Source organism: Lissotriton helveticus, chromosome 2_2, assembly GCF_964261635.1.
Source record: "Lissotriton helveticus chromosome 2_2, aLisHel1.1, whole genome shotgun sequence".
Classification (NCBI taxonomy): domain Eukaryota; kingdom Metazoa; phylum Chordata; class Amphibia; order Caudata; family Salamandridae; genus Lissotriton; species Lissotriton helveticus.
The window spans coordinates 297,399,175-297,413,256 of NC_136060.1; the positions used below are offsets into that span (position 1 = coordinate 297,399,175).

The 14,082-nt window shown below is 46.6% G+C and overlaps 1 protein-coding gene across 1 annotated transcript in view; it reads right to left on the reverse strand.

Annotated features, from left to right (window-relative positions):
* Positions 1 to 4,705: 4,705 nt before the first annotated feature.
* Positions 4,706 to 14,082, reverse strand: part of LOC144821805 (ADP-ribosyl cyclase/cyclic ADP-ribose hydrolase 1-like) — a 212,759-nt gene continuing 203,382 nt past the window's right edge. Inside the window, exon 9 of the mRNA XM_078678980.1 lies at positions 4,706 to 4,905. Within this exon, the coding sequence (XP_078535106.1) occupies positions 4,851 to 4,905 (55 nt within the window). The 3' untranslated portion in view covers positions 4,706 to 4,850. The remainder of the gene's footprint in view (positions 4,906 to 14,082) is intronic.

Here is a 14,082-nt window from a genome sequence, read left to right on the forward strand (position 1 = left end):
ATCAAGTTCGTTCAGGCCATTGTCCACGGTGTCCAAAGTGTACATCCATTTACACTCCCTAACGTTTAACAGTGAATTCAGGTTGCCCCCCCTGGGACCCACAGTGATTTTCTCGATCACCAGCCATTTGAAGGATTCAGGGGTGTGTGATTTAGACATGAAGTGTTCAACCAGAGGGGAGCCCGGTGTCTGACACCTAATTCTGCTACAGTGTTGTAAAATACGTTTTTTCACATGTTGTTTGGTTTGTCCGATGTATACCAGATCGCAAGGACATATGATGGCGTAGATAACGTCACTTGTGTTGCAGTTAGTCATTGTTTTCAAGGTAACTGTGTTGTTACGATAGTTCCAAACCTTGGTTTCCAATGCCTGTGGGCACGCTTTGCACTTCGTGCATTTGAAATGGCCGACCACTTGGGGAAGGTTCCATATGCTTTGCAGAGTGGGAGGCGTCGGAGTTCCTAGATAAGATGAAACCACTTTGTCCCTGATGTTTTTAGCTTTCTTGAACGCATGCATCGGCAGTTGTTCATGGTCGATCACATCTGATACCATAGGCCAGTGTCTGTTTACCGTCTTCTTAATCTGGTTACTCTTCGTGCAAAAAGTAGTCACGCAGATGATCCTTTCGGAGTCCACGGGACGTTCTCTAGGCTTCAAAAGTTCCTCCCTTGGGCTGTACCAGGCTCTCTTTCTTGCTCTAGTCACCAGTCGTCTTGGGTAGCCTCTTTCCATAAGTCTCTTAATCAGAAGATCAGATTCTAGGAAGTAGTCTTCTTTGAGTGAGCAGTTCCTCCTTATCCGGAGAAACTGCCCAAACGGTAGATTATCCCGTAGGCTTCTAGTATGGTGACTTGTGTACCGTAGTAGGCTGTTCCGTTCAGTGGGTTTACGGAAGAGGGTTGTATGGAGGCGACCATTCTGGACCTTGATACTGATGTCTAAGAAATCCACTGAGGTCCTACTCATGTTCATGGTGAACTGGATGTCTTTAGACTGGTTATTCAGCCAACTGAAGAATCCATTGAGATCATCTACACTCCCATTCCATAGCATCAGCACATCATCAATGTACCTCCGCCACATCCAAATATTGGATTCAAATGGATTAGTCCCTGTGAGGATGTGGTCTCCTTCAAATTCCGCCATATACAGTATTGCTAAGTCCGGGGCAAATGCAGCCCCCATCGCCACTCCCTTACTCTGGAAGAAGAATTCATCCTGAAAGACGAAGAAATTCTTCTTCATCGCCACCTCCAGGAGTTGAATGATGAAATCCGTTGGTACCTGGGTTGGTTGGGTTCTCCTGTCCAGTGCCCTTCTCATGGTTTCTAGAGCCGGGTCCTGGGGGATGCTCGTATATAATGAGACAATGTCTAATGTGACCATTATTTGTTTATCCTGATCAAAGGCAATTTCATCCACTTGATTAATGATCTGCATGGTGTCTCTGACATAGGTGGCAGTCCCAGTTGCTAGGGGTTTCAAAAACGTATCTATGTATTTACATAGAGGTTCAAGAAGAGAACCGCAGCCCGATACAATGGGGCGTCCCGGTGGTTTGGTCATGTCCTTATGTATCTTAGGGAGCGTGTAGATCGTCGGTGTTCTGGGTTGTGCGACGTTCAGATACTCGTATTCTTTCTGACTCAGGAATCCCTCTTCCCGGCCTTTATCCGTGATCTCTCGGATCAGTTTCCTAATCTCCCTGGTAGGATCGGCGTTGGTCGCAGTATAGCTCACTCCATCCCGGAGCTGTGTGTAGATCTCTTCTTTGTAATTTTGGACATCTTGGAGGACTATCGCCCCTCCTTTGTCCGCCGGTTTGATTACCAGTAATTTGTTGTTACTTAAATTGTCCAGTGCTCGTCTCTCACCCTGAGTGATGTTATGTTTGACATAGGTACGTGTTGTGCAAATGTCCATCACTTCTTGCATCACCATGTTCTCATATGCAAGGATCCGATGTGGTGTCTGGTGAGTTCTGGGAGTGAAATTAGCCAAATTCAATTAATGTGTATAGTGTACACTGTGGGAACACACTGTGATCTGTAACATGACTGGAAATGTTTTGTTGAATAAGACTGAATTGTTTAAAGGACACAATTCCTTTTCTTTGTCCCTTATTCTTTTCCAAACACACCCTACCCTTCTTTAAATCCCTTTCTTTATCTGACAATCACCGAGCACTAATTTAAGAATTAAGTGGAATCTACCATGTATTGTATGAATTTGAAATATAATATATGTATAACTGCAGCAAATCACTGCAAGTAGCTGGATTAAATGCAATCTAAATGAGATTTACTTAGTTGACGTACCTTTCTTCTTAAGTAATGAGATGTTTAACTGTTTTGTAATCGACCACCCCCTTTTATATAACATGTTTTGAGGAGTGAGCACACGCACTATAGCACTGGTTAGTAGTGGTAAAGCTCACAAAGTCCTATGGCCAACAAAATGAGATTTGAAACACTAGAGGAGTAAGGGAAAATGTTTGGGGGAAGACCACCCGAAGGCTGACAGATCTAACAATCCATATCCCAGAATGTTTCACAGTGGTTACTGCATACATGTAGTTGGACAGTTATTCTTTCTTGGAGTCAGCACTGGCGAAAACACTTGTGTACTTTCCAGCAAACCCTGGAAAAAAGAAAACGACAGAGTGCCCTCTGTGGGCATCATCCATCTTACCTATTTTGTTTTTCATTCTTGCTGAAATAACTGTTTGTTTATAGCTAGGCATAACCCTAATGATAGGTTCACCACTAGTCTTCTTTTGTTGTGCTCACATGTTTTGATGATTGCAGTCTATTTCGCAAGCATATGCTCTCAATGTTTGTGAACACTCCAAACAGAAAAAAAGTATCCACAAAGAATGTTGCCACTTTAGTGCTAGGCAGCAACTAAGCTATGCGGTGGCCGCTATCTCTATCTACAAATAAACATAGCCAAGTTTACCTAAAAAGTGTAGCGTATTTTATATATTTCTCAAATAAATGCATAGTTGAAAAATACCTCACAGTGTGCTGAAATTAATTAAACTAATCACAACTTCTAAATAATGGCTGCAATGTACTTTGGAAGGGATGGGGCTTAAATTACTGGTTCGTATTGCACAGAATGAGTAAAGTGAACAAACTAGACTGAAGGAATTCTTCTTCCCTGTCCCCTATTGTCATTTTTAGGCATGATATTAGCTAAGACCATTTGATTTTTACTAAAATTCTGTGTATAATACACTTATTTTGAGGAACTTTCAGACAGTTCAAGTTTGGTGTGTTGTGTTATTCACATGTAACTTCCTTCAACTACAGTATGCATCATGGGGCATAGGGTCAACCCACTTCAGTCACTGGCCAACTTTACATTCAGTGACTGCATTTTGTTCTTTCACAAGACGCACACCGCAAACAAGGTAGTTCCCTTCAGTGCCATTGTTTTTGTTTTTAATTTGATTATAACTTTAGTGTTGCCTTTGTGTTGAGAGACTTATGTGTAAGTTTCAGCCATTGGCAGACTTGATCCAAGAGGCGCTCAAGTTGAAGGGATATACATAACAAGTGGTCATTAGGACAGGAATTGACTACATACGGACGATATACTATGTCCACCAGGTCGGCAGTTTAGTCCCTCAGGAACTGGATATCCTGCAGATCTATTGGGATGCTTCGGGCCCTAAGTGAACTGGGAGACATCCCCATCTGTCTAACTAATGGGTGCCTTGTACCTTCCCTCGTTAACTCCCACTTGTACGTGGCTGATGATTATTTTAAATACTTCGGCTTGCAAATTACGAGATGTCATCATAGAACCTGGGAGTGCCCACCCTCTCCTTCTGAATCTGAACTTGCACTTTAGATCCTTGGTCGCTTTACCACACAGTTGGCGCCCAGCACTGATTGGATATGTGGAGACAGGGGGATCAACCATATAGGCTGGAACTTGATCTGACAGTCAGATTTAATCTTTATCTTTATTAGTACAGTTAGACAGAATCCCACGCACTGTCAGATGTCACAAGATGGCAGCTGCTTTGCTGAGATGCAGTGCTCAGGCACATCCATTGCTACGGCACGCCCACTGCCACGACCACTCTCTGGCAAGGAACATGCCTCAGCTAGACAGCAACATTGGCTGGTTTCTGCACACATTAGTTGGTCGGAATCTCGAGCCTTGGTGACGTATGGTGTTTTGATCACATCAGGTCCTTAGAAGATTTGACAACAGAAAGTAAGGGGTGGATCAATGAGTTTACTTGTACTTCTTCAGAACTTCACATGGGAATATCTGCAGTTACAGAAAATTGGGGTGCTTATCACCAAGCACCCCAAATCAGATTCTGGCAATCTTAAATTATTTTGTCCGTGAAGAATGGCAAAGCCAGTACGTGTACAACCACATATTAAAGGTGAGGCCTGTTGGGTTTGAGAATGCTTGTTGTGCTCTGAAATATATTTAATAAAGACCTAGATCTGTGGACGATGTATTTATTACAGCCTTTTAAAGTTTAAACTAGCGAAAAATGTACAACTGTACGAAAAAATAGATGTTATAAATGTTGAGTCTCACAAATGTTTCGTTTTCGTTTACCAGCTGCAAGCGACAATGAAAATGAAGGGTTTAATACAACAACACAAATGCCTAATACGTGAACATTGGCGTAAGGTGTTACAAAATATAAACTATACAACATTATAAGTAAGACTTGGAAACGTGTTTTATTGTAAATCAAAAAGCTGTGCCTTCTGCCACCTTCCAAGTGTTTCCCTTTACAGTACACAGCACCTTCCCCATCTGAAATGTCTTCATGTGCTGAAGTTTGAATACGTTTTCTTTATCTGGTGTCAGACTTGCAGACACTTGCCAGGGTTGCTCACACATTGCAAAATCTGTGCTGGCCTGTAAGAAAACACGTAAAACCAAAATTAGGTCAAACGTATTCTTGGTGGGCATTAAATCATCTAACTTTCTAAAGACTCTGCTTTCATTCCTAGGGCAGCAGCAGATCATGAGTACATATTTTGAAGGGTAACAAGCGTCTATTTGAATTCCTAATCAAGTCCTATAACGTAGTATATATTGACATTAGGGTACAAACTCAAAGACAGATTCTATCTCTTAGAAATTACTGGCTCCTTCCATTAGGACGGAGATGCATCGCCCCCTACTGAGAGCACAGTAAACATGAAACATGCAAAATAAAATGGTAAGATAATAATTGTATTACCATTTTATTTTGCATCCTGCCAACAAAGTCTAAGAGCAGGTACAGGGCCCTTACAGGTGCGGGACAGCAGCAGGGATGAGGAGTTGTGCGGGCCGTGGCCAAAATGGCGACGGGAGTGGTTGCATAGACGCGAGCTCCGTCTTGCGCCACTTTCATCCTGGGATATAGCTGGTATCCGACCCCGTCGCACAGCTACTGACTCTCACTGGGCTGCTGGATGCCTGGAACCCTCGAAGATAGCGATACCCGCCAGTGCAAGACAACTACGATGCTGGAGACCGAAAGCTGCAGGAGACTCAGGGGCCCCGCTGGGCATGTTACCAGAAACCCGGACATCCTGAGGTGGTCCTGGACTGCAGAGACACTTGCATTGCTGGGATCCCTGTGAGATCGAATTGACCCTTGGGAGAGGTACTGTGCCCTGTAGGGCTGAACTGGCTGCGCCTTCCTACCCCTGGTCTTTGGTCGGAACCATGCTGCAGCTTCTAGGGAGGTGGGACCTGTCCATAAATGTGGAGGGGAGATTGAGACAGAACAATATTTGGGTGGTTGACCTAGCCGAGAAGGTTGGAGGCCTAGCATGAGCCTGTATCCAGATCAATGGCTGACGCATGCAGTCCTGGGAGGCAGGATGTCCACGTTCTTTTTAGTGGAGCAGGTTCATCGAGTACCAGCACCATCACCGTCGCCATGGGCCCTTCCAAATCCGGTGATGGCACGCCTGTTTAATTACTGCACCAATCGTAAATACTGCTCTCACCCTTCCTGGGACCAGGACACACAGGAGTGGACACCGGTAGTGGCTGCATTGGTCCGGATGGGGTCTCCAAGCATGGGGGCAGTGCCGGAGCCACAGACACAGCAGACTCTCTGTCCATGAAGAGTTCCCTGCTGAGTACTTACCGGATACAATGCAGGGTGGACCTATGGTTACGCCAAAAGCTGCTGATTACATTGGCTGACTCTCTTAAATCCATATCCTTTTCGAGAGTCCACTGGTCTGGTCCTGCTTTTCAATAGGGGTTCCACCTTGAAGGAGGGTGGTGGGTGGGAAGGCTTAGCTTTGTTTTGAAGTTACAGGGCATGTTGAGTGATTTCTTGACAATAACACTCTATGATGACCACATATTTCCCCATGTGGTCCGCAAGACTTTATCATGATTTGGTTCACACAAGTTGTTGGGTTTCTGGTCTGTTGTTCAAGCTCCTCATCCACGCACACAAGGCACTCCACAAGACCGGCCCAGCCTACCTCAACAGACGGTTCTCCTTCTACACCCCCAACTGCCAGCTACGCTCCGCCGACCTCTCACTCGCCACCGTCCCGCGCATCCGAAGAACAACCACCGGTGGGAGATCCTTCTCCCACCTCGCCGCCAAGACATGGAACACCCTCCTACTGAGCCTACGACAGACCCAAGACCTGCTGACCTTCAGGAGGATACTAAAGACCTGGCTGTTCGATCAGTAGCGTTCCCCCACCTCCCCCCCAGCGCCTTGAGACCCTTGCGGGTATGTAGTGCGCTTAAAAAATGACTGATTGATTGATAGATTGATTGAGAAAGCGATGGATAGCGGGAGGGTAAAAATTACTATTCCCACTCCAGAGAGTGCAACAGTAGAGAAAGCGTTGAATAGCGTAGGGGTAAAAATTACTATTCCCACTCCAAAGAGTACAACAGTAGGGAAAGTGTTGGATTGCGGGAGGGTAAAAATTACTATTCCCACTGCAGAGAGTGCAACAGTAGGTAAAGTAATTATTTAATATTCAAATAAGATTACATTAATTATCAATACCAATAAAAAAATTATCAAAAATAATTACTAAATAATAAAAATGATTTACTAATTAGTACCAATTAATTACCAATTAATACAAATTAATTACCAATTAATAATTATCAATCAACTAATTATCAAGACATATAAATAAAAATACATATTTTCTTTATTACAATTAAATTACTTCCCACCATATTCCCCTATAAAATCACAACCCGCTCCAAATAATAAATAATGCAATTAACATAATTATCAATTATTCAATTATTAAAAATTAATTACCAATTAATAAAAATATATTACCAATTAATAATTAATTATCAATCAATTAATTATCAATACATATAAATAAAAATTAATATTTAATTTACTATAATTAAATTACTTCCCACACTATTCCCCTGTAAACCCACAACCCACTACGGAATTAAATTACTCAAAAATTAAATTAGATAACATTCATTACTTTAAAAAAAGTAAACATACATTACAAAAATAACATATAATTTTAACACATATACTACCATACATAACACAATTTTTTTTTCGATATTATGAAAATCGATATTTTAAATTCGATATTATGGAACTCGATATTTCCTACCTCAATTTCGATATTCTGACTAACTATATTTGGATGATTCGATATTCTGGCCTATCTATATTTTGGAGTCGATATTCTGGCTGTCGATATTTCGAATTCTATATTTTATATTTTGGGCGTTTACCACCCCTGACGCGTTCCCCTATGCAGTGCGAAGGCTCGAGAAACAAACCCGTTGACCCGAACTCGGGCCATCATGCCAGTGTATAGTAATCGGATCCACCTTTGCAGCTGCAGGCCAATGCCCACCTTTTCTAAAACCACGAAGAGGTACGCCCGTTCTATGCTGTTGAATGCCATCCTTACGTCTAACGAGAGGAGAGCGACTGCAATGTCGGGCTGACCTGAGTCAAGTACATGACTCCATATAAACATCGTAAATTGAGCCTCCTGTTCCTATGAGGCATAAAGCCCGATTGGTCCGGGTGAATCAAAAACTGTAGGACCGGGCCCAGCCGGCCCGGCAATAGTTTTAGCTAGAACCTTAGCCTCAAAATTAAGGAGGGAAATGGGCCTGTAAGAGCTGCAAAGGTCGTGCAGCTTCCCTTTTTTAAGGAGTATAACGATGGTTGCCATTCTAGTGTCCTCCGGATGTTGCCCCACCTCGAACGCTTCCTTAAACATGTCAAGCATGTAGGGAGCAAGTTTGCTCGCCACACATTTAAACAGCTTAGTGGAGAGCCCATTCGGGCCCGCTGCTTTCCAGGACTGTAATGGCACTTTCTACTTCCTCCACCTGAAAAGCAGATTAAAGCATTTTCTCATCCTCCAACTCAAGCATCGGCAGAGAAATGTTCCACAGAAATTCAGTGCATTCTAGTTCCCCTCTTGTGGATTGAGACCGATAAACGTTTTCGTAGTATGTGGCAAAAATCTCTGTTAGGTCTGTCCCTGTGCCACCCTGTATCCCTTCTGTTGAACAAATTTCAAACACCCAGGTGCGACCCCTGTCCCTTCGTTCCAGCCATGCGATTAGCTTATTAGCTTTGTCACCCATATAATAGACTCTCTGTTGTTTGGCAAATGCGTGGGCCCAAGCCACATTGTAGGCAGTGTCTTGGATGGCGCGCTATTTAAGTTTGAGGGAGTGCTTAAGCCCTTCGGACTCCTCCGCGACTGCTGCCACTGTGCGCTCCAGAGCGAGTATCTCCTGCTTGTGCTTCTAGCACCGGAGTCTAGTTTCTTTACATTTAACACCGCCTGCCGCCAACACAAAATCCCTCACTACCACTTTATATGCATCCCAGAGGATCCTAGTCGAGCTATCAGAACTGACATTTTCTGCATAGTAAAGTTCTGTGCGGTCCTCAAAACTCTCCCGAAAGTCTTTGTCCCAAAAGAGAAAGGGATCCAATCTTGGAGGGAGAGACCAGTCGCGAACTGGCCTTTGGAGCTGTACCTCCACCGGTGAGTCATCAGATATCACTTGCGCCTTATGGCACCTGCCCTGAAAGAGGCCCACAGAGGCAGTGAGTGCAAAAACGTAGTCAATCTGAGCCCTGCTGCCATGCGCTTCAGAGATATGGGTTAATTGTCTAGACCTGGGGTTGTGACATCACCAGAGATCAGACAGGCCCAGAGCCCTCACGAAGGAGAACAGCGGATGAGGCCCCTTGGCTCCCGAGGGGAGAATTTCCCTATATATGTCCGGTGTGAGTACATTGCTCATGTCACCACCCAGAAGCAACAGACCAGGCGGAAAGTCCAAAAACAGCTGACTAAGGTCCGGAAACGTTATTTCATGCAGCCGCGGGGTAATGTATACTGAGCATATATTTACCACCTGCCCCACCTAAATATCTGACAAGGTAGTGTAGCGCCCCAATTGATCGCACCATGTGCGTTGTATTATCAGAGGTATCGCATTTTTAACCAGTACGGCTGTGCCCCTGGATCCGGACGTGTAACCTGCATAGACTTGCAGTGTGTAACCATACCTATTGAGAGCTAAGTAATTGTTTCCCTTAAGGTGCATTTCCTGGAGTAAGACAATGTCTGGGGGTTGTCGGTTGCAAATACTGTAGAACCATAGTGCGCTTGATTTTGTCACCCCGACCATTCACATTCCAGGAAAAGAATGTCAGTTTTTTGTTAGGTTGTGCTGCCATGGGTTGAGCCCACACCCTCTCCCCTCCTCCCCCCACTCATTAGAGACCCTCCTTACATGTGGCAAGACCAGGCTGTTCTACATTCTGTCCATCAACTGTGTTTTTTGTAATTTTCACCCCGAGTGGGCTGGGTATGCTCAGACGTGAGTCCCAGGCTCTCCACACCACTGGAGTCAAGCTATCCAGGCTGAATGAAGGCTGATAGCCAGAAACCGGTCCTTGGATGCTTGATTCCGGTCTGGGAAAGACAGGGCTTGGCAGTTCGGACTGGACTTTTCCCATGAGGCAAAGGGTCAGAGCTGATTTGCATATAGCCAGTGTCTACCCCAGGGTGGTGTGGAGTGAAAAAAACGATGGATTTAGGCCCAGATCCTTGTACTGGGGTGAATGTATGACATTGTTCTACATTCTGTCCATCAACTGTGTTTTTTGTAATTTTCACCCCGAGTGGGCTGGGTATGCTCAGACGTGAGTCCCAGGCTCTCCACACCACTGGAGTCAAGCTATCCAGGCTGAATGAAGGCTGATAGCCAGAAACCGGTCCTTGGATGCTTGATTTCGGTCTGGGAAAGACAGGGCTTGGCAGTTCGGACTGGACTTTTCCCATGAGGCAAAGGGTCAGAGCTGATTTGCATATAGCCAGTGTCTAACCCAGGGTGGTGTGGAGGGAAAAAAACTATGGATTTAGGCCCAGATCCTTGTACTGGGGTGAATGTATGACATTGTTCTACATTCTGTCCATCAACTGTGTTTTTTGTAATTTTCACCCCGAGTGGGCTGGGTATGCTCAGACGTGAGTCCCAGGCTCTCCACACCACTGGAGTCAAGCTATCCAGGCTGAATGAAGGCTGATAGCCAGAAACCGGTCCTTGGATGCTTGATTCCGGTCTGGGAAAGACAGGGCTTGGCAGTTCGGACTGGACTTTTCCCATGAGGCAAAGGGTCAGAGCTGATTTGCATATAGCCAGTGTCTAACCCAGGGTGGTGTGGAGTGAAAAAAACAATGGATTTAGGCCCAGATCCTTGTACTGGGGTGAATGTATGACATTGTTCTACATTCTGTCCATCAACTGTGTTTTTTGTAATTTTCACCCCGAGTGGGCTGGGTATGCTCAGACGTGAGTTCCAGGCTCTCCACACCACTGGAGTCAAGCTATCCAGGCTGAATGAAGGCTGATAGCCAGAAACCGGTCCTTGGATGCTTGATTCCGGTCTGGGAAAGACAGGGCTTGGCAGTTCGGACTGGACTTTTCCCATGAGGCAAAGGGTCAGAGCTGATTTGCATATAGCCAGTGTCTAACCCAGGGTGGTGTGGAGTGAAAAAAACGATGGATTTAGGCCCAGATCCTTGTACTGGGGTGAATGTATGACATTGTTCTACATTCTGTCCATCAACTGTGTTTTTTGTAATTTTCACCCCGAGTGGGCTGGGTATGCTCAGACGTGAGTCCCAGGCTCTCCACACCACTGGAGTCAAGCTATCCAGGCTGAATGAAGGCTGATAGCCAGAAACCGGTCCTTGGATGCTTGATTCCGGTCTGGGAAAGACAGGGCTTGGCAGTTCGGACTGGACTTTTCCCATGAGGCAAAGGGTCAGAGCTGATTTGCATATAGCCAGTGTCTAACCCAGGGTGGTGTGGAGTGAAAAAAACGATGGATTTAGGCCCAGATCCTTGTACTGGGGTGAATGTATGACATTGTTCTACATTCTGTCCATCAACTGTGTTTTTTGTAATTTTCACCCCGAGTGGGCTGGGTATGCTCAGACGTGAGTCCCAGGCTCTCCACACCACTGGAGTCAAGCTATCCAGGCTGAATGAAGGCTGATTGCCAGAAACCGGTCCTTGGATGCTTGATTCCGGTCTGGGAAAGACAGGGCTTGGCAGTTCGGACTGGACTTTTCCCATGAGGCAAAGGGTCAGAGCTGATTTGCATATAGCCAGTGTCTAACCCAGGGTGGTGTGGAGTGAAAAAAATGATGGATTTAGGCCCAGATCCTTGTACTGGGGTGAATGTATGACATTGTTCTACATTCTGTCCATCAACTGTGTTTTTTGTAATCATCTAAAGATGCCATCTGACCCCAAGAGTGACGCATGATATCTGAAGCGAGAACCCAACAAAGAAGCATACTAAAAATGCAGAAACCCATAACAACGACCCCCTACCCTACAACCCTGCCTTGTAGCTCTAAAACTACCCACATCCCGAAGAGCAGAGCACCTGCCGCCCCATTGAACAAGAAACTTGGATAGGTCTGTCTGGCACAAACACACAGCAATGCCCTTCTGTCGTGTGCGGCTTTCCGCGGTCCCGGGCGCCGCAGGATACATGCAGAGAACGGGAGACTCGCTTTCGGCCGGAAGTGGTGTCCCGTTCTAGACCTCACCACAGACATTGGGATACTCACTTCCGGCCGGAGGTGGTGTCCCGTTCTAGTCCTCACCGCAACAAGCACTTCCGGGCCAACACGTTTAAAAGTGCGTGTGGCCGCCGGATCGGTGCTTCTGATTCCTTCCGTCAGACGCGCATGAGCCCAGCAGACGCCGAGGGTTTCTTCAGGTCACGGTAACGCTGCCAATCCTCACGCGTTACGTGACTGCTTGTACCTGTTCCTGTCAGCCGCGCAGGAGCGCTGCTGATAACTCTGTCCTGAAGCAGCTGCTTCAGGCACGCTGCTACTTTCAAGCCTCAGTTCTTTTGTCGGCAGTAGCGCAGGAGTGTTACTGCTTGTTTCTCTTCCTAGTGCAGGTGCACTTTAACATTTGTTCCTCTGTTGTTTTGCCCGAGGCGCAGGAGCGCTTACCTTATTCCATTGGACCTTGCTTGGCAGTGGCGCAGGTGGGCTACAGCTTGGCTCCTACACGCAGGTAGCGTGGGAGCATTGTACATTTGGGCCGCGCTACAGCGCTTACCCTGGAGTTCTTGTCATTGCCTGCTGTGAAGCGCAGAAGCGCTTTTCTTTGAGTTCTTTTTGGTTCCTTGGGGGTCCAAGCGCAGAAGTGCCTCATTCTTCATTTCCTTTGCCACGGACGTGGGGCTCCTGGACGACACAGCACTGGCCTTTTCTGAAGTCGACCCGAACGACCCTTGTGGTGAGTGTCAGAAACAGGGGCTCCGGTATGCATGTGTCTTGTGGGGTGTTTGACAGCACGAGCGTAGTCCCTAGCCCTAATCTGGTGTTTCTGGTTCCCTCAGCTGTGCCAAGACCCGTCCCAACGTCCCTACCATCAAAGCCACTTCCTTGGTTCCTTTTGGCCCCCATCCCTGGTTCCACCTCATCCTTGTCGGGTGTTATTCCCCGCGGGGGTTTGTTGGGGTCAGGGGCGGTGGTTACTGTCGTCTCTGCGGGATAGCCTCACAAGCCCAGGTGAGTCTTGTGGGGTACTCGACACCTTCCCCCCCCGGTTCCCCCACATTCCACGCCTCAACATGTCCAATAGCCAGAAAGTACAAAACAGTGTCTCCTACGGATGAGCCCCAAACGTTTACTGCATTGGAACGGGAGTAATAATATCAGTCCATCAGGACAATACCTTGAGGGCCAAAAAAGTTAAACAGCAATACACAGCAAGGAGTCCTGTCCCTCACTTCATGGGAGAGCGTGCTTCACTCCCAGGGCTGACAGACCGGGAGCTCCTGGATCTGGACGCCGACCTTCCCCCTTCTCTGCGTCGAGACGGGGACTCGAGAGCACGGAAACGGCTCCCTTGCCAATCCTCCTCAGTGCGACGGTGATGTGGCTGGTGGGGGCCCCTTTCCAGCCACTGTTGAACCTCCACAGGTGACGTGAAGAACAGGGTCTTATCATTTTCCAGGACCTTGAGCTTGGCCGGGAAGAGCATCATGGATTTTACCCTCTTCTCTCGCAGGGCACATTTCACCCCATCGAAAGTGCGCCTCTCCTGTTGTACTCGCAGCATAAAGTCTGGGAAGAACCTCACTGTCGAGTTCTCGAAGGGGAGGTCTCCCCTCATCCAAACTGCTTGCAAGATGGCATCCCGAGCTCTGAAATTGGGAATGCGCACAATAGGTGTCCAAGGAGGAGATCCAGGCTTCAGCTTAGGAATCGGGGCCATATGTGCCCTCTCCACAGTGAAGAAGGCAGATAATCTCTTAGGCCTAAGGTGGTTCAGGATAAGGTCCTCGATAAAGAGATCCATACTGGGGCCTTCCGCCTCATGAGGTATCCCCACCACCCTAAGGTTGTTGCGACGAGCTCTCCCTTCTTGATCACCCAGCCGCAAGGCCATCAATTTGTGTTGCTGTGCATGTTTCTGCACGCGCTCCTCCAACTTACGTGTCGCAGATTGGAACTCCCCCACATTCTCCTCAGTTGGCGTGACCCTCTCCAA